The sequence below is a fragment of the Barbus barbus genome (assembly GCF_936440315.1).
Source record: "Barbus barbus genome assembly, chromosome: 46".
Lineage (NCBI taxonomy): Eukaryota > Metazoa > Chordata > Actinopteri > Cypriniformes > Cyprinidae > Barbus > Barbus barbus.
Window position 1 is genome coordinate 23,168,530 of NC_136724.1, and position 23,844 is coordinate 23,192,373.

The window sequence follows — 23,844 nt, forward strand, 5'->3', positions numbered from 1 at the left end:
TGATTTTGTACACTATGCCCAGCTTTCCAATGGCTGCAGCTTTCTCGGCTTCACTTGCCAGACGTTCAACAAAGACCCTTTTGTCTCTCCTAGCACTCCTCTTCACCTCTCTGTCCTTGTTTTTATAGGACATTTTGGTTTTCTTGAGGAGTCGTTGGGACTTGGAGTTCAGCATCTTAGCCTTCAGCTGCTTCCTCTCTTCAACTTTCTGCTATGTGCTAGCTGATATCCATTCTTTGGCCCCTTTCTGTTTAAAGCCCAGGATCTTTCGTGCAGTTTCAGAGTATATGTTCTTGATAGCACTGTAAGATGGTGAGTTTACAAAACTTTGAGCTGAGGCGTACTCGGATCAGCCTTTCACTTACTGGTTCCCACTCCAGCTAGGTTTTGGCCTTCTCTTTGGAGATTAAGATGGCTACACCATGTGTATGGGTGTTCTCGTGTCCAGAATGGAGGATGACAGACCCATCATATAGGACCTGACAACCGAAGCTGGTCCAGTGACTCTCACTTATCCCCAGGATGCCCAGGTGATACCTTTTCATCTCACTGAGGACTTGTGCTGTCTTGGTAGTCTCAAACATGGTTCGGACGTTCCATGCTCCAATGCGGATCTTGGTTTTAGGACCTAGTAGGCCCTCTTTCGTACTCCTGACTTCCTTTCGGATTTCATCAGAGGTGGTCATACTCTCATCCAAAGAGTTTGGGGGGTCAGGGTCTACTATGGGCCTGATGTCGGTAGGATTGCTCATTGTCGTTTCTGTAACAATAGGTTTTTTACGTGGTGACGTTGTTAGCGCCACGCACAACCCCCAACCAAAATATTTATTTTTATTTATTTTTGCTATATCGCCCAGCCCTAGTGTGAACCGCTGCATTTCATCAGACTTTGACATGGACAGCAGCATCAGCATTATTATTATTAGTTTATTATTAGTAATTTATAAATATATCACAACCTGCCATTCACACAGAATGCATTTTTGCGCCGTTTCATGCATGAGATGCTGCTAGAGACACGCGTTGAATTACTTTGACTTAAGATTTTTAAAGCAATTTCCTTGGATTATTTCTGAACATATAATATGTACAGTATGAGACAAGTTTGTACAAGATGTAGTTGCAGTTCATTGCATCTTTTCTGCAAAGATATTAATCAAGTGATCTGTTTAACCTTTACATCATGTTGACAACTTCATGTGGTGCACTTGGAGGGTTAATAAAGAAAACGTTACTTGAATAGTGTTGTAGTTACATTTTAAAGTTGATTAGTTAAAAATCTTAAAAATAGAGAATCGGTCTAACATTCTGAAAATAACTGAGATTTGTTATTTTTTGCTATATCGCCCAGCCCTAGTGTGAACCGCTGCATTTCATCAGGCTTTGACATGGACAGCAGCAGCAGCAGCATTATTAGTAGTCATTTTTTATAAATAATAATAATTACAGTAACAAATAACAGAGACAATTAATAAATAATTATGTTCATATTTAATATTAGTAAGTGGGTACTTTGGTAATATTTGATTATTATTTTATTTATATATCATTACTATTTATTTTGGACATTTTTTGAACAAAATTAAATGATTATTATTATTATTATTATTATTGTTGTTGTAATGTTTACAATGTATTTTAATAAATGACATGATAAAATACTGTTAGTATTAGTCCTGTAGCCTAAAGCCCAATACTGAGGATTTGACTTCTGGCTGACGGTCTTTATTTCTGTTTGTCACAAGCTCTTCATATCACACGCTCACTTCCTCGGAGCCTACAGAAAATAAAGAACTGGGACACAAGGATGTTATTTCATACAACAAAGTATCGATTATAAGATTAGAAACCATCCATATGACTAAATCAAATGAACCTTAAAAACAATTCCATGCATTTTAATAGGCAGCATCCATCAAAAACTACAATGAGCTAAACAAAGAGTGGGGCTTCAGATACAAATAAGATGCAAGTTAATATATAATCCAAATATTTATTAACAAAAGCAAGGTTTCTCCAGCAGAGGGGGTCAGTGAGTTACTAACAATGATGGACAAGCTTTAAATCAGTCTGTGCTAAACATGGACTGTGTTCAAAGTGCATACTACTCACACTACTGCTGAAGTATATAGTATATACACAGATTTTGTGCATGCATGGAATGCTTGACTTCACCTTCTGTTTCCAGTGTAATGAATGAACCGCAAGTAAAATCATCTCGTTATTGACTGGGTTTGAATGGGTTGGAAAATACATTACAAATACAAAAGGACATTTAAATTCCATGTTTAACAACATGTTTAAATTATGCATAAGTCCACATTTTTTCCTATATTTTTGCATAAATGTCTGTTCATTAAAATCTCTAATTGAGTTTCTAATGGACTCCAGCAGCAGCAGCAGCTGTGTTTCCAGCCGGTGATTTCTGTGCGTCAGCCAGAGCTGTAAAACTGAAGAGTAATTTCATCTTGATGTAATGGCAGCGGTGAATCAGTGCAGCGCAGCGCAGCGGGAATAACAAGCGCAGATTAAACCCACGTTTGAAAGGAGAGCAGCTACTGCCGGAGAGGACCAAATCACAAAGAATGCAATGTAAAAATTGACTGAAGTGATTTAGTGAGCTGAGAACTCACTCTGCTTGTTTACAGCGTCTCGAGGTCACACTCGGTCAGCCTTACATGCATTACAGATACTCCCGCACACAGCACTGCATGAATGCCTATTTAAGATTCCACTACAGACATGACAGAGCAGGACTAAGTGCTGTTTTGCATGTCTGTGTTCCAGAACAAACTTCACACCAACTTTGACTTCTTTTTGTTAATTGTATTTCTTATGCACTAGTTATGATTTGTTTTAAATGCTTTTTATGTAAAGCCCTTTCAGTTACCATTGTGCATAAAACATGCTACATAAATAAACTTGCCTTGCCAAGTTATTTAATAAGGGCACGCCTAGAAAACACAGCACAAAGAATAAATCAGTGAACCAGGGTTATTATAGTTAACTAATTTTGAATCATTTTTATTTCAGTTTTATTGTTTATTATTATTTTTAGTTATTCAGATAAATTAAATGAAAATAAGAAATGCTGCCTTGACAACTAGCTGAAATAAAATACGTTTTTAAAAAACATTTTTAGGTTTATTTCATTATAAATAACCAAAATTGTTTTAAGGTTTTAGTTTTAGTTAACTATAATAGCCTTGACTAAAATAATAAAACTACACACTGTAAACTTGACAAAAAAAAAAAAAAAAAAAAAACTTTAATGGAAAATATGAAAATAAAAACAAATTCTAAATATTAAAAATTCTAAAAAAAAACTATAGGCCTTTTATTTATTTACCTGTTTATTGCATAATTTATCATTATGTTGTTTTGTTCAGTATCCTTTTTTATGGTTGTTTTTTGTTTCAGTGTTGCTGTATTGTATTTTCTCCTTCCCTTTTATTTCTGCTGTTCATGCATAATTTGCATCATATGATAGATCCTTTAGTGTATAACTCTGTTTTCCTTTAGACTTAGAGTTAACCTTGTTTTATTTTCACTTGCTGCATGGACCTGTTTATTAGAAAGAGACAGAAATCACTCACATATTAAGAGTTAAAAGTACATATACATGTTATCAATTAATAAAAAACTATAAATGTTACTAAAATAACACTGAAAGGAACAAGTACACATTGAGGAAACGACAGTTTTAAAGTACAGTACATGAAGTAGTAAACTTCATTCATGCTTTCTCTTTTTAAGTAGTTTGCTACACAATAAGATACTCAAAATGAGAAATGTCAAAGGAGTCAGTGTTTGTCTAAACATGAAGCATTTTGACTGAATGCAACATACATGGCTAACACTGATCATGTGACCAATACATGAACAAGAAAAGAGACCCAGTTAAATGAACCCTGAGCAGAACCCGGCCTGTAAAACATTCAAATCCTTACAAGGCAGCGGGACGTTCAGTATCTTATTATTAGCACAGGCACTTCATTTATAAGGCTGATTGTGCACTGTTATCTGGTTTAAATGCTCATAACTTGAAGGTTATTTCAGGCTGTTGGCTTCTGAGGAAACTGCCAACCTGCTGAAGGAAAATACGAAATGTTTGGCCATTGCCTTCTCAGACATTTAGGCTGTAAAAATTAAAGTTTGGGTAGAAAGCCATTCTCTGGAGGAACTGAAGCTGGGAAAGGCAAAGTGTCCGTCAGAGGATGTAGAGCCGGCGGGTCAGCGCTCAATGTGTCGCAGCGGCAGGGAAACACACACAGACTCTTATCGGCCCCAGCACATGGAGACCAGAATCGGCCTGCCAGGAAACAGGAAGTACAAGCTTCTGAATGACAACAGATCTGTGAGAAATGTGCTCAGCAATCCTGAAACAAACTGTACGAGGGATTCAGATCATCTGTTGTTGGTGGTACCCATGCATTTCATTTAAAAACTCAAGTTTTCACCTTTTGGGGCTCCTTGATTGCCAGTATTGAAGGAAGTTGAAATAAAATAAAGATATTAGAGGAAGAACCTATTTAATTAGTTCTAATTTTCAAATAGTTTAAGTTGAAGCACTAAAATTACTAACTGGAAAAAAATAATAAAACTGAAATAAAGCTTAAACTGAAAAAAGGTTCAATTAAAGCTAAATATAAATATTTAAAATAAACTAAAACTAATAAAAATGACAAATGCAAATAACAAAATTACAAAAATAAATTAAAATTGAAAGTATAAAAATAAAAGCTAATTCTAAAATATGAATAAAAACTATAATAGAATAAATAAAACACTAAAATACTGCCTTCTTGTTATTCCAAATACAGTATTTTACTTTTTTTCTGTTAAACACACAAAAATGCAGCTCCTTGCCATAAACAGTATTTTTGTCTCGTTTTCCAGGACAAAAATTCTTAATCAAGATCCATTTACTAAGGAAGCAAAATAACATAAGTCCCTTTTTCCCAGATAAAAATAGATCTAAATTAAGTGAGTTTTCGCCTAAAATCCAGTTAATTTTGATCACCTATTTTTTTCACTTAATATCTTCAGTAATTTTGTGTCTCAATTAAGTGTATCTTCACTGAAAAACATCTGTAAAATAGAGCTGAAGGTATCGTGTTAATATGAATTTATTGTATTGATTTTTCACAGGCGTTTTACCTGTATTTTGAATGATATATTGCATTTTATTGAAGGAAATGTCTGTAAACTTAACAGAAAATGTCCAGGTAAGAAATTACAAGTATTTCTATTTTTCTACTGTATTAAATAAATTTTCCTGCAGTGTTGATTTATGAGTATTTGTACTGGAAAACAAGACAAACGTGCTTATTTAGAAATCATTTTTGCAGCAAAAAAAAAAAAAGTACCATAAAAGAATCATAACATAATCCATATGACCCAGGCAGTATATTGTAAGTCATATAATAGCTTTGTGTGAGGATCAGAATGAAGTTTGGAAATGCAGATATCTTAGTTTTTCCACGAATAACCTAAATTTTGGTCTGTTCTTCGCATAAAGCTATAAAATGACCTTGAAAAACATCTAAAAATTCTCCTTTTGTGATCCACAAAAACAGCATTCAGGGTTGAAATTACATGCAAGTGAGTAAATAATGAGACTTTTGGGTGAACTATTGCTTTGAGTAACAAGGAAAACTGTGTAAGGAAAACACTGCAAGGAAGACTGCCTTATCTGTGATTATGAAATCAAAAACAAACACGGGTGGTTTATCAGATATATGAAGTGGAATGTACAATGCTCTCACGTGCTGATGTTGTGTAAAGAGGGTGCGGTGTAAACGCTGACACACAAACACACTGCAGGATTTCTATATTCTCCACATCTGGTTGGAGTTACAGCGACAGAGGGGAGGCCTGCAGATCATGACGTCATGGGAGCACAAAAACTACAAAACACATCCTAGAAGGACGAATGAGTCTCTGTGCTCTCGCTGAGATCAATACACAAACAGCAGTGAATATGCAGGACTGCTAATGAAGCTTAAAACCCCAAGACTTCGTTTGATCAATAACACTGTCTTTGCCACATTAGTTCAGGTTCAAGGTGAGCTGGGACAAACGTGCCCGATACTTTGTAACATTTACACTGTGGCAGATATATTTGCATGGAGGTCAGCGGTAAGGACTGTTTTACATCATTTACATCGGGAAAGGACAGAAGAAACATGGAGTATTAGGAAAATACACAGTGGGATGTGTCCCAAACCATTCAATATAAGAAAACAACATGTTTTTTTTTAAGTGTAAACGCAATGTGGAATTTAATTGGTCGCAATTGCATGTAATACAGCTCGTCCAATCAGAATTAATAATTGAGGTTTTTGTTTCAAGCTCAAGCGCTTCATAATTCAGATTTATTCAATGAAAAACGTAAATAATTTTTTTTTTTTCTATGGTGGTAGATATTTGCATGGATATCAACAGTAAGGACTTCTTTATTCATGCATTATTCATTAATTACATGTGAAAACGGCAGAAGAAACAAGCATTATGAAAATATAGAGTGGGACATGTCCAAAAAGAAAAACATTTTTAAGGTTATAGGCATAAAGTATAATTGAATTGTTCACAATGTCCAAAAAACCAAAACAATGAGAATTTAGAAGTTTTAGTAGTTTGAGTCTTTTGTTTTGAACTCAAATGTTTCATAACGTGAAGCTGTTTTGAATAATAAAATTTCCCCAAAAATAAGAAAAACCAAAAGGTAGCTAATTTATTTGTAAAGTATTATTTATTTTCATTTATAAAAACATTTTTGTTGCTTTTCTAGCAAAAATAACTATATTGCAAAATATTCCATAATCCAATTAATTACATACTTTATGAAGAAATGTACAATGAGATTTTGTATCAATCTTTAAGTGACATGAAGTTCCTCAAACGCTTTCATTGCCATATTCAATCTCGGTCTGTCTGACACAATTAATCATCTCTTCAGAAAGCAGGAATTCACTCAGTTTGACCAGTCTTTCTCTTATAAGCAGTCATGGTTTCGTAACCAACCGGTGACACACAGACATTTGAAGCCTCCCTCATCACACACACTATGCATGGAACTGACCTTTAGAAATGAGTTCATCTCACCATCAACCACTTCACATCCATGTAGAAATTCATTATACTCTCATAATCCTCCCTAGGCATTAAACAAACACTGCCAAACATCTGTGTTTTCACAGCATTAAAAATGCATGTTGTGCAAAAGTTAATGCTGCTAACCTTAAGTATGGACTTACTAATGAATAAAGAGGTTTCCCAAACAGGGTGGAATCATGATTCTCTGCCCTGGAATCATCAACAATTATATTTTATGGCCACTAACAACGGTTATCATACGCACAAGCTGCTGTGCTGTTTAGGACGTGGATGTTTTTAATAATCATCTTGCTTTGCGCCGTCGAATCAGCAGAAAACTAAAGACAAATGTGAACCAAACCTGCTATTATCAGTTTAATGAACATCACACTTTCAGTGTTTTCTGCAGCATTGCATATGCAACATTTAAATGTTTAATAAAACGTAATCCAACAATGCAAGTCCATATAACTCTATTTATTCTCGCTGAGCTGAAAGCTTTGAGTAGATAAAGCACACGCTGAGAGGGTTTACAGTTACGCAGCTATTCAATTTCAGGTTGCCTTTTTCATGGGTGGAGATCTGGAATAATTGGATACAGATGTCGGCCGCAGCGCCGTATCCTAGTAATATGTAATCAGGCAGAAACGCAGGGAGTGAGAGCGTCCTTATCTCTAAGGAGGCTCTTGTGGTTAGGGCCTGAAATCAGCTCTGTGTGGACACCGTGGCCAGTGACCTTCATCTGTAACGTCCCAGAAGATATACAGACAAAGAGCAGCTCCAGAGATTACGGTGAATGTGAAGGGTGGGGTCTTAAACTCCCACCGGCGGGAGCCAACAGGAAGCAAGCAACATGACAAATCAATAGCATTGACTGGAATCTGAGTCCGTGTTCAACTCGCAGGAGAGTCAGGGAAGAAAAACAGCCGTTGCACAACACTGAAAACTGCCTGCTTACATAACCCTTAATATGCGTTCAGTTGCTCTACTGAGTCTGTAAAATTTGGGCCGTAATTGTAAGCCAGGGTAGCAATTAGCAGGAGAAAAGCCATCAGCTGGTGCATCGTGTAACGAGGGTCAGTTTCTGAAGATGAACTCAGTGACCTGTGCTTATTACACAGAATAATGCACTTTATAACTCAGAGACTGCATGGCACTAGTGCTAGTAAAAGCTGGAAAGAAATCAGTTTTTCTCAAACAGAGGAACAATAATTTCAACCTACATGTAAGCAAATATTTTCTAAATATTTAATGCATGAAGTAAAATACCATAAATAACTAGTTTAATATTACATGACTAGTTTACTGTTTTTCATTAAATGAACATAAGAACGAGGTTTAAAAAAATTGATAATAATATATTATACATCTAATGTTATTATATAAATAAAAAATATTTTATTACATTTTTTAAAGTATTTTTAACTGCATTGATTTTTTGTTGAAACATTTTGAAAGTGTCACAGGAAACATTGATTCGCTGAATCAGAGACTCGATTCACTGAAATTGATTCACATTAATGAATCCTACAACTTTGACTGAATTTTAGCTACTTTAAATATGAAACATTATTATAAACATTTCTATCCTTATGCCCTCAAGAGACAAGAATCATAAAATTAGAAAAATTTCCATTTAAAGTGCACTATTTACACTAGTCATGATGATGCTTCATCTTTATATCATGAATGTTTCATTTAAAAAGGCTTTTACTGACATTTTTATCCTGCTGCCCTCAAAAGACAAGGCTCACAATTAATGTAGTTTAATGAGAAAGACCTTCAGAAATTCAATATGTAGAAAAGTTTGCAATAAGCATTATGGTGATTCAATGTTTTTTACTCGCAAATGTTCATGATAAATTCACAGTGAATTTATCATGAACATTTGATATGAAACTACTAATTAACCTCTCTATCCTACTGCCCTCAAAAGACAAAGATCACAAAATTAGTCTTGATTATAAACCATTTTAGAAAGTGCATTAAAATATTGTAACATTCATTTATGTTGCCAACAAAACTCAGTGAATTTTTCGTGCATATTAAATATCACCCTGCTTTAATTGGCACAAGAAAGATGCTGTAAAACAGAATGTATAACTAAGAGCTACTCTGTATACTGCCAACATTTATGCAATAAATGCACAAATATTGATTCAGCACATTCAGTAATGTCGTGCACTAAAAGAGGCATTAAATGACCAACACAAAGCTCACGAAATGACAAAAGATGCAAGAAACATTCTGGAACAACATCACAAGAGCTTGTCTTCAGCACATGCTCCTCTCACCCGTGTGAAAAGAGGAAAAAGAGAAAGCGTGCTCGCAGCGCAGAGAGAGAAAGACAAACAAACTCCGGACAGTGACCCGCTCAGTTAACCTGAAGCAGCACGTTACACCAGATCAAGCCGAGCTGTTTGGATTCAGTCTGGAATATTCTCAGAGGGAACATCTCACCTACGGTTTCTTCATCCTCCTCCTTCAGGACGTTGTTGTCATCTGAGTCTTCCTGAGAGGACTTTCTGCCATCATCCACGGGGACCACGGTGAAGTTGGTGGGCATTTCTCACGTCTGTCTTTCTCCTTATCTGTCTGTCTCACCCTCTGCCTCTCCTCCTCTGCGCTGGCTTGTTTGAGTAGTGGTTCGAAGTTCTCAGTTGTGCTCCTATCTCTTTGACACCGGCTCGACCATGTGACCAGCCTGCCTCCGTATAAGGAAGCAGGGAACTCCCGCCCCGTGGGCCGTCCTTAATGCACACTTAATACAACCTCCACAGACACAACAAGACACCAGATAAAGGAAGCTACTGACTACGAACCTCTTCTAGAAACTTCCTCCTGGGTCAACAGGGTTATTATCATTTAATACATTTAAAATCAGATTTGTTATGTTAACCTGAAGTAAATAAAATATAAAAACTACTTAATTTCAGTTAGCTGCCATGAAAACATTTCTCATTTTTGTTTAGTTTTTTTGTTTACTTGACTGTTAACTAACAAAAATGTACTAAAAATTCAGTCAATTTAAAGTTAAATGAGTATTTAAAGTTAGTATTTAAACAATTTAATACCATGTTTGCATATTCATGCTTCTCTAATGTTAGTTGATGGTCACATGACATGCATGCGGGTGAACAAATTAAATATTTGATCTTTTTATTAAGTGTTTTTTTTATTTTTTTTATTAAATTAGATGATTAATCATCAACTCACAAATCCCCTGCATTTCTGCAAACCTCTGTTTAGAAAGCAATATTAGGAATTAAAATATTTATTTTTATTTAATTAGCAATGGAAGTCCTTCTACCATCACTGATCTTTTTTTGATAAAAATATAGTTTTTGAAAGAAGTCTCTCATGCTCACCAAGGGTGCATTTATTCAAATCAAAATACAGTAAAATTGTAAAATTGTGAAATATTATTACAATTTAAAATCACTGTTTTATATTTGAATATATTTTAAAAATGTAATTTATTTTTGTGATCAAATCTGTATTTTCAGCATCATTACTCCAGTCTTCAGTGTCACATGATTCTTCAGAAATCATTATAATATTCTGATTTGCTGCTCAAGAAACACTGTGTTGAATATTTTTGTGGATACATTTTATTGTCAGGATTCTTTGGTGAATAGAAAGTTTAAAAGAACAGCATTTTTTTTTTACAATATGTTTTCTAATATTATAAACACGTTTACTGTCACTATTTATACATTTAATGTGTCCTTTAAAAAAAAAAAAAAAAAAAAAAACATTTGAAAAGTAGTGTAAGTCATACTACAGATGTAAAATGTTGCAAACCCATGTGTGACCGAAAAGCATGTGAAGGGTGTTATTTCTGGAGCAATAGTGGTACTAAATGAAATTGCATAAACTACAAATGACTGGATATTGTGCTGGATAGAAGGAAGTATTTTAACATCAAAGCAGCAATTCAAAGAGTAATAAACATTACAGTAAACATGTTTGTGAATCGCACTCGTCCATGTGCACAATGCAAACACAAGGCCATGAACACAGCAGCCTATCATTAAAGCAGCTGAACAGCATATCGCTGTGGTTACAGATGGTTGTTTCATTTTAAGGAGCGCTCATTCCACACGAACAATACAAGACTTGACATACGATAGGATCTTTTGTAGTAACACATGGCTGCGATAGTTCCCATGCAGCACAAGTCATGAGCTGTTTTGTCTTCATGACCCTTGACATACAGTTTAGTGCAGAGTAAAGACAAGCCTGCACTGGCTGCGTGGAAGTGTCTAGATTTACACCGAACAGAGGTTTAGATTAGGAAACTTAGAGAAGAAAATGAAAAGCGTGTTAAAGGTTATTCAGATCTAATAAATCTAGTCAGATCTGAAACACGTTAACTAAAAATACTGGTCATTTTTCAGCTTGTTTTCTTATGTTGTGGTTATGTGAATTTCTTCAGCTAAGTTATGCAACGGAGACTCAGTTTTTGTAAGATGATTCGTGGAATTAAGAAACACCTGCAGCATTCATCTGAATCAAACATCACTTTAGCATACTTTAAAAAAAGTACTTATTACAGAAATAAGAATATACTTAATTGCGAGCTGAATGTAACGCTTTCATGCACTTAACTGCAAATAAATAAAAATGTATTATTAGTTTAAATGTATATTAAATGCAATTAGCTGAAATTTAGAGTGCTTTTTGAGGACTTGAGTACCTCGTTATATATAATTTTAGAATTATTTCTGTTATTGAATTACAGTTATACTGCCAAACATACAGACAAGCATTTTTGGTCAGTTAAAATATATTTTATTGTCAACTGACTATTTTATGTCATGTATTAGTGAATAACACATTTGTAATAATGAAGTTGCAATTTAGTATTTAAAAAAAATATTCACAAATATATTCACTTTAAATTAAATATTGATTAACACACTACAGTTAAAATTATAATCATGTATTTTACATGCTCATTAGTATGTTAGTCCAAATTAAAGCATGGCAAAAGATTACAATTTAAAATGTACTTTAATGTTTTTTTTTATTAATTTGATTTTATTACAAAGTGCACTTTTTATAACTGTACTTTATAAGAAAAATAGTCATTAAGGTGTACTCTAAGTACACTTAAGTGGCCTTTTAAGTCATTAATATAATATGATTATATTATTATATATTATGCTATTAGATTATTGATAATATTTTATTTTATATTATCAAGTGCTTTTTTTTTCAAAATTACAATTTTAAGATTTGATGTACATTATAATTGCACATTCATTACAATTAAGTGCACTTCTTTTTCACAAAGGATGCACATTTAGGAGAGAAGAATAAAAAAGTTTTTTTAAGTTAGATATTTATTTGGAGAAACATATGGTTAATTTTTCCCTGAAACACAAATGAGAGCTTCATTATGTCTTCTATGAAAGTCAATGGCTTGACTGATAAACTTATCTTAAAGTGGCTTAATGAGGTAAAGTTGTGTCAATATTTCTTGTGAAAAGGGGATGCAAGAATCCTGATACCACAATCATTACAGATAACCACACAAAGCCTATAGTATGTTTTTCCACCTGTTTTCTGGTACAGCAGGTTAAAATGGTGCATCTGATCACGTAGTAAAGAAACAGCACAACTTTCTTCAACAACACATGATTTGAGCAATCATTCATGTCTGGAGCACAAACACTGAGATGATAGACAAACTGGAGCCATAAAAGATTAGCAAAGAGGAAGTCAGCGCAGATATCAGTAATATGATTTATTCCACAGTCCTCATTGTCAGCGTGACATATGGACCATTAATTTCTCCTAGAAAGACCAAAAGACACCAGTTTAATGTGAAGCTGCACTCACACAAAGGATGCTCTTATGTTCAGGGTGTTCTGGGAGTCGAGCTCTTCAGATTGTATTACACTGCAGTGCTCAGAACAGACAGACTCAAGAACAGCAACGGCCCACTGGAGGATTCGACGGTCAAACCTACCAGGTCATAGAGAGAAAAATAACATGGGCTGACTAATGGACCAAAAACACAGGGATTCAGGAACACGCTGATGCGGTTTTCTTTTGCATCATTGCTCAACACAGATTACTCACGATTAAACCTTGACAGAGTTAAAGGAATAGTTCACCCAAAACATGTCCATGACCTCAAGGCATCCAAGATGCAGATGAGTTTGTTTTTTTCATCAGATTTGGAGAAATGTAGCATTCCAGCACTTGCTCACCTTCGACTTCTATCAGGGAAAAATTTGTATCATCTGAATCAGGAGATAAATCTGCACAGATCAAGCACCGTTTACAAGCCAAAACAATCCAAAATAGCTCTAAATAAATTTATGGGTGGTTTTTGATGTGAGACAAAACAGCAGATGGACTTTTTCACTGGAGGAAGCCTTATTACGGACCAAGGAATCGTATTTTAGCCAGAAACAATGGTTTGAAGTTAAAAACATCTTTATGGATGTTTCTGGGGGTTTTTTTCTTTACACAAACACTCTCCTTTTGTCTTCTCCAGATGTTAACTGATGGACTGGAGTGGTGTGGATTATTGTGATGTTTTTATCAGCTGTTTGGACTCTCATTCTGACGGCACCCATTCACTGCAGAGCATCCACTGGAGAGCAAGAGATGGAATGATACATTTCTCCAAATTTGATGGAGAAACAAACTCATCTACATCATTGGTGGCCTGAGGGTGAGAACATTTCTAGTAAATTGTCATTGTTGGGTTCATTAGCCCTTTAATTTGTCATGCCACTCGCATCCTATATGGACACTGTGAACTGCAAGCTGTTTATGATACCAGGCAACATATATTTATTGAACCATTACAGCAAACGCACACCTTATGGAGGTGCAAGTTAGGGAAAAAGACTACAATATATAACTGCACACTCACTTTTAAGCTTATTTTTACCAATGTTATAGCAAAAAGTCTTTGTAAGGTACCAAGCAACATTAGCAATATCTGTTTGCTCACAGATATGACAATTGACAGAGACTGAATACATAACAGCTGAAAGGTGAATGAGTTTTGCTCAGTTATCTCCATAAGGAATTTCCAATTATGATGGACTTTGTGTTCCTATATATGTCCATCTGAACAGGCCCCAACTAGCTGAGACTTAAAGGAACACTCCACTTTTTTTGGAAGTAGCTCATTTTCCATCTCCCCTAGAATTAAACATTTGAGTTTCACCATTTTTTAATCCATTCAGCCGATCTCCGGGTAGTCCCCAGCTATCTAGTGTGCTATCTAGCTGGGGACTACTTTCAGGCGCTGCGTAATATCATTGCGTCTGCTGCACCCACGGTACGGCAGCAAAGTTTCTTGATTATTACACCAGAATGAGAGTATAGTTCCTAGCCATATCAGACTAGAAAAATCACAACTTTTCATTTTCCGTCGGTCTTAGTACACGAGGTAACTACAGAAGAGTCAAGCTTTGAATAGGAAAAATATTGAAACTCTTTGGTCATTTTTGATGACCAAATGCTAATGATCTAATCCGATTCAATGATCTATGCTAAGCTAAGCTAAAAGTGCTACCGCCGGACCCGGAGATCGGCTGAATGAATTCAAAAATGGTAAAACTCAACTGTTTAACACTAGGGGAGTTTTAAAATGAGCCTATTTCCAAAAAAAGTGGAGTGTTCCTTTAAACCTGAAACAAAAAAATGTTAGAATGAAATAATCAAAAATAATTACAATGTAATCAACTAAAGCCACAAATCCAAAGATGCCAACATTTATGGTCTGGACAAACATCTCATCTGTTCTTGATAGGCTTCCCCAGAAATGAGTAAAGAGCAACAGAAAAACATTAAAGCTGCCAGGAATTTGCTCTAATGAATTGTTTCCACCTGTGCAACGATCTTTAAATGGCAAAACGTCCAAAGCTGCGGGTGTTTGGATTCAGTGAGCAGTACACTACTGTACAGGACGTTCAGTTTTTGGAAGGAAACTTACTTTCTCCAACTGGCTAATCCCAAATATGGCATTCTGGCAGGTAAGATCAACCATAGTCTCACAAATTCAGATCCGGTCAGAAACTGTGTGACTTAGACGTCCAGCTGAGTTCATTTATGAAGCTGGATTTGTTTGGTCCGGGCCTCATTTCCTGCTCTTTGAAGACTGGATTGCAACTAAAACCTTAATGACGCATAAAGCAATTAATAAATAAACGGTAAAATCTTGCACAGGCCAACACAGTCACTAATGTACAATACAAACACAGACAATTGTGAGAGATTGTTTTGAGATGTCAGACAGGTCAAACAAGTAAATTATGGCTGATGGTCAGAACAGATATATAGGCTAATGCAGGAATCAGACGCCAGAGACATGAGGTTAATCACAAGCAATGAGAAAGATACAACACAACCACATCAACACACACAACAAGAGCTCAACTATAAATAAACCACTATTAGTGCTGATACACACACACACACACACACACACATTTACTTTTATAATATAACATATGACTACCATAACAGAAATGGGTTTGTGCACATAGCAGAGGTATTTCACAGTATCCATATTTATATAAAAAATATTTTTTTATAGTAAAATGTCATTTTTTTTTTTTTTTACTATAAGGTCATTTACAGTTAACCAACTGAAATGAGATGTAAGAGTGGTTGTTTCTTCCAACAAAAACAAACTACAAACAGTCATGTTGCAAGTTCAGTCCCATGTATAACACATCACAGCATCGTGTAAACATTACTGCACTCCTGAGCAAAGCACAAAATAACACAGTGTGCTCTGAACATTCATTCACAACAATTAAGAAACTTTAGTTGGTTAAAGTTGGAAGAAACAAGTGTGCTGTGTATTTACAGTAAAGCTGTTATGTAACAAAGCATCAGGAAGAAATGTGCTGCCACCTGCTGATGTTCTTTGGAAAATTTAATTGGACATCTAAACAAATGAAATTCTGTGCTTCTTTAGCATGACAGCTCAGTCAGATTGATGATTTTATACCTATAATACTAACACAACAACAGAACAGGCTTAGTCCACGAAATGCATGTAGACAAACTTTTCCTGGCATCATGACATCCACAAAACCCAACTTTCCACTTGTTGACAAGGTTTTACACAAAGATTCTTTAGGCCTGCAGTAATATTTCCATGCTACATTTCTAGAGTAAACAAACAGACTCATGCTTCAACTAGTGGTCGACTGATATAGTGGTTTTTTAATAGTGATAGCAGTGTTAAAATTGACAGAGTAGGTGACCATTAACGCCATTATCGTTAAAAAATAAATAAATAAAATTAACACGACATATTCATATAGAAATGAATAGATCTCATTTTACTTCAGCTATTGTTTCCACAGTAAAACAAGGCAACATTTAATTTTTGCTTAGTTTGACTTGAAGTACTAAAATAACTAAAACTGAAATAAAAAATGATAAAAAAATTACTGTTAAAAAAATACTGTATTAATATGAAAGAATTTTACACATTGATTTTTCACTTGTGTTTTAGGGTTAATGGAAATATCTGTAAAATGAATGGACAATCTCATGGCTGAAAATTACACATTTTAGTTTATTATTATATTTTTTTAAATGTATTTGACATGATTTATTTTCTATTGTTTTACCACCGGCACCCACCTATGTAATAACTTCATTCTGAATGAGTAGCATCTGTATATAAACACAAAACCAATAATGACAAAAAAATAAATGAAGAAAGAAAATGTAAAAATAAATTTAAAAAGCTATAATAGTACATTAATGACACTAAAATGGTCGGTGAGTAATGATGACAAATGCACCATACACAAATTTACAAACACTTATTTTACACAATATTTACCCATAAAGCATATAATTTATTACATTATTTGTAATAAATATTGCATATTTGGTTGGTAAATGTTATATCTGACATCTTAAACTGGCATCAATATCTGTCATTCACTAGTTTAATCTGACCCAGACTAACTATAACTAACAGTATTAGTTCACACACACAGTGTACATATCTATTACAGCAGATTTTCACCCACTTCCAATGCATGTCGCTGTTTCTAAAACGGACTTGAATGTACAAAGTTACAGGGAGCTTAAAAACGGAAACCAGAGGGATCTCAAAATGTCACGCCATTGCGCCTCTGACACGCGAGGAATCTGCACTAATCCATTCAGCACGTATAAAATTATTACTATAAATGAATTTCAACACGTTACAGTCAACAGGTGGAGACTGGCAGAGGTTTTCGCTCTAAAACGACGCGACTGTAAGCAGGTGATGACAGATGCTCAGTCGTGCTGCCAGAGCATCTCAGATGTCAGAGCAGATGCACGCTTCTCCTTCAGCTGTCCCTCATACACCACAGGATCAGGTGACAGCTTTTTTTGCTCTTCTTCAGCAGAAGACAAATATCTGAAGCATTCAACATTATCCAAGAGTGTCGTTTGATCCTGGTGCCCGTGAGATGATCCTGAAATGAGAGCTTGGGCCAAACACAAAGCCAACAAAAACCCCCACGGTGCCAGCAGCACAGTTTATCTAAATGATTGTGAGGTTTATCACCTTCCACTTTATAAGACTGACATGACAGCGACCACCAGACATGACTCACACTCTGTTCCCAGTATGAACACAGAGACTGATGTCCCATACAGAGCAGAACTAGAGAAAAGGGCACATTTAAAGATAAACCCAAACCAGAAGTTCAACCAAAATATGTACATTTTGTCATCGTTTATTCATTTTTTCATGTCATTACAACATCCTGTCTTAATTTGCTTCTCTAAAACACTAAAGGAGCTTTGCAAAATGTTCCTACTGCATTTTCTATTTAATTATGGACTATCAAGCTAGTGCATTCTCAGCTAATAAAAATATGTCCCGAGAACGTTGTGCTAACGCTCCAATTTAGTTATGAAACATTTATTTTGGAAGGTTCTCTGAACTTCTCTGTTCTCCAGTTTTTATTTGTTTTAAAAATGTTTTGTTTATGCAAACATTACAGAAAATATTAGGGAATATTGGTTGTTTAAAAGAAGCATTTCAGAAAAAAGTTCCAGAAACAATGTATGAACAAGAAGAAGTCATAGGATAGTTTTTGAGTGAGATAAATATAAAAAAAAAAAAGATAACATTCTTCTCCTCCATTGCCACATAAACCTCATTAGTAAATGCACATATTCAAATTTGGTGCATCATAATTGAATAATTAGCGTAAAACAGTCTACCTGACATCTCTGTGGAATAAAGTAAGGCATATATATTTCATATATTTCATGCATAAAGGTGAAATGCTTTAAACGTTTATGTTCCCTATGTCCTGAAAACACAAACACCGATATAACACCAAACTGATTCTGCCTGCATTAAGAGACCACCTGCTATTTCCAACGCCTGAGCAATGTTTGAGAGACGGAGCGTGATGACATGAAACACAAGAGTCCTGAGCCAAGAGCACACTGTTCTTTAGCACGGGGCTGATGGGAATGAAACTCCTCGCAGTGGAGAACCGAGAGGAAGAGGAACCCTGTTTGAGTCTGGGTAACTTCTCACAGAAAAATCAACTCAGATCAGCTGAGAGGAGTCATGCAGTGATTGTGCTTAAAGTGGGTCTAAAAAAAGCTGTGGAAAAACACTCCAAGAGGACAACAGGAGCTCTATTTCAAAATGCTCATTTGCAGAAATTTCAGTTCTACTCAAGGTTTCCACGATGGGCATATTGAGTGAAATAGACTACTTTTAAACATTTTAGAGATATTTCCAGTATTAGATCAAATGTATGTATAATCACTGCAGTGCATTCTGGGATTTCTGTATTCATGTGTTTGGTGATGCTGGCTTAGAATTTGGCCTAAAAAAGTGTTAAAAGCAGGGTTAACAATCTAAAACCATAAAAAAAAAGTTACCTGAACAAAAAAGGCAACATTACTAACAGGAAAAAACAATACAAATTACATAAACACACAATGAAATTACTAAAAAAGTTTAGCAGTCATAAAATACTGCTGGTTAAAAGGCAGTATAAATTTTCTTCCTATGTTTGGATTTTTTATTTGTATTTTTTTTAGCATCCCGTGAAGCTTTACAATGCTGCTTAGGTAAGCAGTTCAACAGGGTTTGAAACCAAACAAGCATCTGAACAAGAGCACAGTCACATGATTGTCATCTTATGATGCCAATTAGAGCGATACAATTACAAATGGCTCCTGAACTCTAAAGCTAATTATTGCTGCCCAGAAGCACAGAAACAAGCTGCACGGCGCGCATTGTGTTTATGTGTCAGAAGAAGAGAAGAAACTTTGTTTTGGCAACTGGAAATGTTGGTGCACAGAAACCTGTGGAGACAAACAGCCAACATTAATAAATCAGGGTTGCTTGAGTCAGCTGTTCACAGTGTCCTGATGGAGAAATGTGTTAAAAAAATAATTCCCTCTTCTCTTTTTCATTTGCCCTGACCGAAGACCACCCTCCAACACATGACCTCCAGCCACTGAGAGGAGACCACAGCATTCCATTAACCAGCAGAAAATGACCGTGTTTGATTTCACATTCTCATCTCATCCAAGACCTTCAGATCTAGTTATATAACATCATCAAAAACTGATGTGCTTTCAATAACAGGGTCGTCTCTGATCACATATGAAAAATACACTTTCAAGAACTACACTGTAGAAATCTGTTAACTCAGCCTTGTGTGTTTGCAAAAATATCATGTGATTTTACTAAGTAAAATAGTAAAAATTTTAAAAAAAGTAAAATTTTCATATGGCCTATGAAACCTCAAATATTCCAGGTTAAATACTACTTTCATTTTGTTTTACTGCTCTTTTGAAAGGATTTTTTTTTCTTTAATTAAGGACCAAATATATTGTACATATTGTATTGCATATATTGCACATACATAAGAATACATCATGTGAGGGGTATATATAAAAAATAAATAAAATTAAAATACAAATTTGCAGATGCACGTGTTGCTTTTAAGCTTTTACTTAGATATTTCTAAATTTGTCTTAATATCAAATATACATAGTTCAAAAATAGGCTCTTTTGCAGTCTCTTTGACTTTATGTATATAATAATAAACAATTAGAATAAATAAAAATTATTCATTTTATCATCAAATGAAAAACATTTAGGCCTAAGACAACATCAGCTTCTACAAATTACAAAACTAGCTTTTATTTAATTTTTCACCAAATACTTTCAACTTATACCTCAACTTGGATGATCGCCCTATATATTTACATTGTAGGTATAAGGCTTTTCCATTTATACATCAACATCAACGTCTTTTATTTTCAAAAATGATGGGAGTCCATATTAGAGTCTGTGGTAATCAATAATATTACAGTTTGTATTTAACCTGGAATATCTGTTTATTTTATTTCTGGTTGAATGTAAGTTTGTAATTGTTATGGTGGCCAACAAGCTGCAATATGCTTCTAAAATGAAAACCTAACATCATTGGCCCACATTATTTGGAATAAGGTCTCAGCATTGGGTTGGGTTTAGATGTGCGGCCTTATCTAGTATTATTCAGGGTCTGCAAGACCTCAACATTGCTTAATGTTTAGGAGCAACTTAAGCAATTGCTCAGCATAGCTCTGTGTCTGGGAGTAAAGTCTGAGAGCATCACCACATATATGAATAGAGATGTTCCTGACTCCCATAATGATTGTGTAACCCAATCTAACGCTCCCCAGCCCAACCATCTGGAAGATGACTCCCATTTGCACTTCGCACGCCAACAAATTAAACTGATGTGTCACTAATGTGTCTGTAGATCTGATCTGCTCTTAGAATCAGCTCAATGCATTGGGAAGCTTTGGAAAGCACATCACCAAAAGTGCCCTTTACTAACATTGTCTTTATATGATTAACACCAAGCAAAACTTTTGAAACAAGATGTTGAACTTCGATTTTGTAGTAGCCTATATTTAATTACTGCACCTGAAATAAGTGCTGTCTCCGGATCACCTGGACCTTCTTAAGGGCTTCAGACCTTCAGCAGAAGCTCAGCTCTCACAATCACACTTCTTTAAACTTCTTTATAGACTACGTGACTGGTGCTTAAGTAGATAATCAAAGGCACTTTGGTTTTAAGAGGCCTAAATGTAATGAAGGGTCAATTATAAGCTTTCATATCTATTTAAGATACAGAGAGACCCTAAAATGCATTTACATTAATGCAGTTGGTTATATATTTCCTTCCTTAAATCGACATGGACATAAACCTCATTAAATAAATGACAGAGCAAAGAGAGACTATAAAAGGCCAGAATCACTCACGTAAATCATTGTTTTGTTAGTATTTTCGGATGTAGGTTGCTAGATCTCAAAGCTGGGAAACAAACAGATGTGTCATGGTAATTAATGAAGACAGCTGAGCATGAAAAGTGTCCCAAGACACGTCTAGACAAGCCCCTGAAATCAGGCAGTCATGTAAAACCAAAAGAGCCTCATGTTTCGCAAAATGCTATCACATCACAGTCAGAACTAAAAATATATATATATATATACAAATGACAATAATAAAGACTAAGCAAATGTACACTTTGCTTCAGGATCTAAATAAGCATATTTCACAGCACAATTTCACCAGCAAACTTTCCTACTGTGCTTATTTCTATTATAAAGTAAATGCAATCAAACAGAAACATTTAATGCAAAGAAACACTAAATTAAAAATATAAATATACTGCAAAATACAGTGTCAAATATGCCAACTTTATTGAAAAAAGAAACAAAATCGATTTCCATTTTGTTACATATAATATATTAATTTCTGTATTTTTAATGACTAAATGTAAATGTAAGGACATTGGTAATAAGTTAGCAGTTTTACTGGAGCTGCAGCTGTTACTATGATTATCATGGTCATGTTTGTAAGGAAAGAATACTTCCAGGCTGATGATACTCTGGGAAACTTTTTGAGCAATGTTGATGTCAACGGGCCACCAGGTAAGACACAGGACCCACGATCGATCTAAAAGATAGAAATGTGCAACCCATTCTCAATGAGAAAGTGCCCAAGAAGCACTGCTGGAAAAGATCCCTGGCCAAACTGCTCTAAAAGTAGCCATGTATCATCAGCCTAACATTTTAGATGAAACAGTACTGTATTTCCTGGATATCTGACTAATGAGAATAAATCCTGAATTCATGTTAAACTGGAAGTTAAAATAAACAAACAGGTACTGAACTAAACACCTCACTCATTTTACTCATATCAGATATTTTAATGAACTCGTGTTATTAAGCATTTAATTAGTTTTCAGTTACCGTTCGACTTTGACTTTAGGAAACATTTCCTTTCTATATCTTAACGTTTTCATAACGTTTAATAAACCATAAAATGAGAATTAAACCTCCTGAGAGATATTTGCGGAAAAACAAAGCGTCTATAATAAACAATATTCCATATACTGTACGAAACTCTTCAGTGAACTAAGTAATTAAAACACAGAGATCTTTCTGCAAAGGTTAGTTTGTGTGTAACTTCATTTATTAACGCTGAAGTTTCTTCCAGTTTGTTTACTGTAAGTTACTCGAGAGACGCGCGCGACGCTCCTGTTATTATCAACATAACGGGTCTGCGTTATTGATCACACGAGCGGTAAGTGCGACACATTCTGACCGGATGAAGTCTCACCGTATTTGTTGGGTTCTCTGCTGTACTGGAGGATGGGCACCGATCCCCGCCGCTCCTCACCGGCACCGGCGTCAAACACCGAGTCTCCGTCCGTTGCGTCTCCAAACGCGCTCTCCTCGGCGTGCGCCACCGGCACGACCATAAACCTCTCGCTCATGTTGGTCGTCCGTGGGTCGGACCTGTCCGGTGTCTGATAAACTTCAGGGATCAGACGGTTTACACCCGTGATTCATCGCCGGTAATCTGTGTTTGTGAGCGCGCGCGCACCGAGGCGTGAGTGTGTGCAGAACGCGCTGCGCTCATTGGCTGAGAGATGAACGGGGATTCATATAAACAACAGATGCATGAGATTTAGATCAGAGTTTGTGTCTGATGTGCTTACAGTTCCATCAATGAAGCCAAACTAGAATTATTCCCTTTAATGTTGAAGTATTTAAAAAGTTGAATTGTGCTATTACAAACTTAAGGAAATCAAGAAATGAAAAATGTTAAATGATTTTTTTTAACAGAAAAACATTTTTTAATGTTAATAACTCCCTATTATTTTTGCTCTAAACCATTATTTATTTTATTTTAATGAATGTATTTATTTATTTATTTAAATATAATAATAATAATATTTTTTTGTTTTATAGCTAAAGCCATTTCAAGATCAAGGAATTCAAGAAATTAATAGTTAAACCACTGTTTGCAAAAAGAAAAATATTATTTGAATAATGTAAACAAATCCCTCATTTTCACATTTTTTTATGTTAATAACTCCCTATTATTTTTGTTCTATTTATTTAATTTTAATGAATTTATTTATTTATTTAAATATAATAATATTTTTTGTTTTATAGATAAATTCATTTCAAGATCAAGGAATTCAAGAAATTAATAGTTAAACCACTGTTTGTAAAAATAAAAAATATTATTTGAATAATGTAAACAAATCCCTCATTTTATAGTATTATTTATTTATTCTTAAAAATATGTTTTAGATTTAATAAAGCCATTTCAAGATCAAGGAGTTAAACCACTGTTTACAAAAGCAAAATATATATTTATATTAATACTTTATATTATTTTTATATATTTATTTGTTTAAAAATAG

The 23,844-nt window shown here is 34.9% G+C and overlaps 1 protein-coding gene across 6 annotated transcripts in view; it reads right to left on the bottom strand.

Moving 5' to 3' along the window:
• Positions 1 to 22,923, bottom strand: part of LOC306865097 (solute carrier family 12 member 7-like) — a 62,245-nt gene extending 39,322 nt beyond the window's left edge. For 4 of the 6 annotated variants that reach the window (XM_079409467.1, XM_079409465.1, XM_079409464.1 and 1 more), the window contains exon 1: positions 9,559 to 10,824. In XM_079409467.1, the coding sequence (XP_079265593.1) occupies positions 9,559 to 9,664 (106 nt within the window). In that variant the 5' untranslated portion in view covers positions 9,665 to 10,824. Of the gene's footprint in view, positions 1 to 9,558; positions 10,825 to 22,748 lie in introns of those variants that run through there. The other 2 variants (XM_079409466.1, XM_079409463.1) reach the window with 1 other exon arrangement.
• Between the last annotated feature and the right edge of the window lie 921 nt (positions 22,924 to 23,844).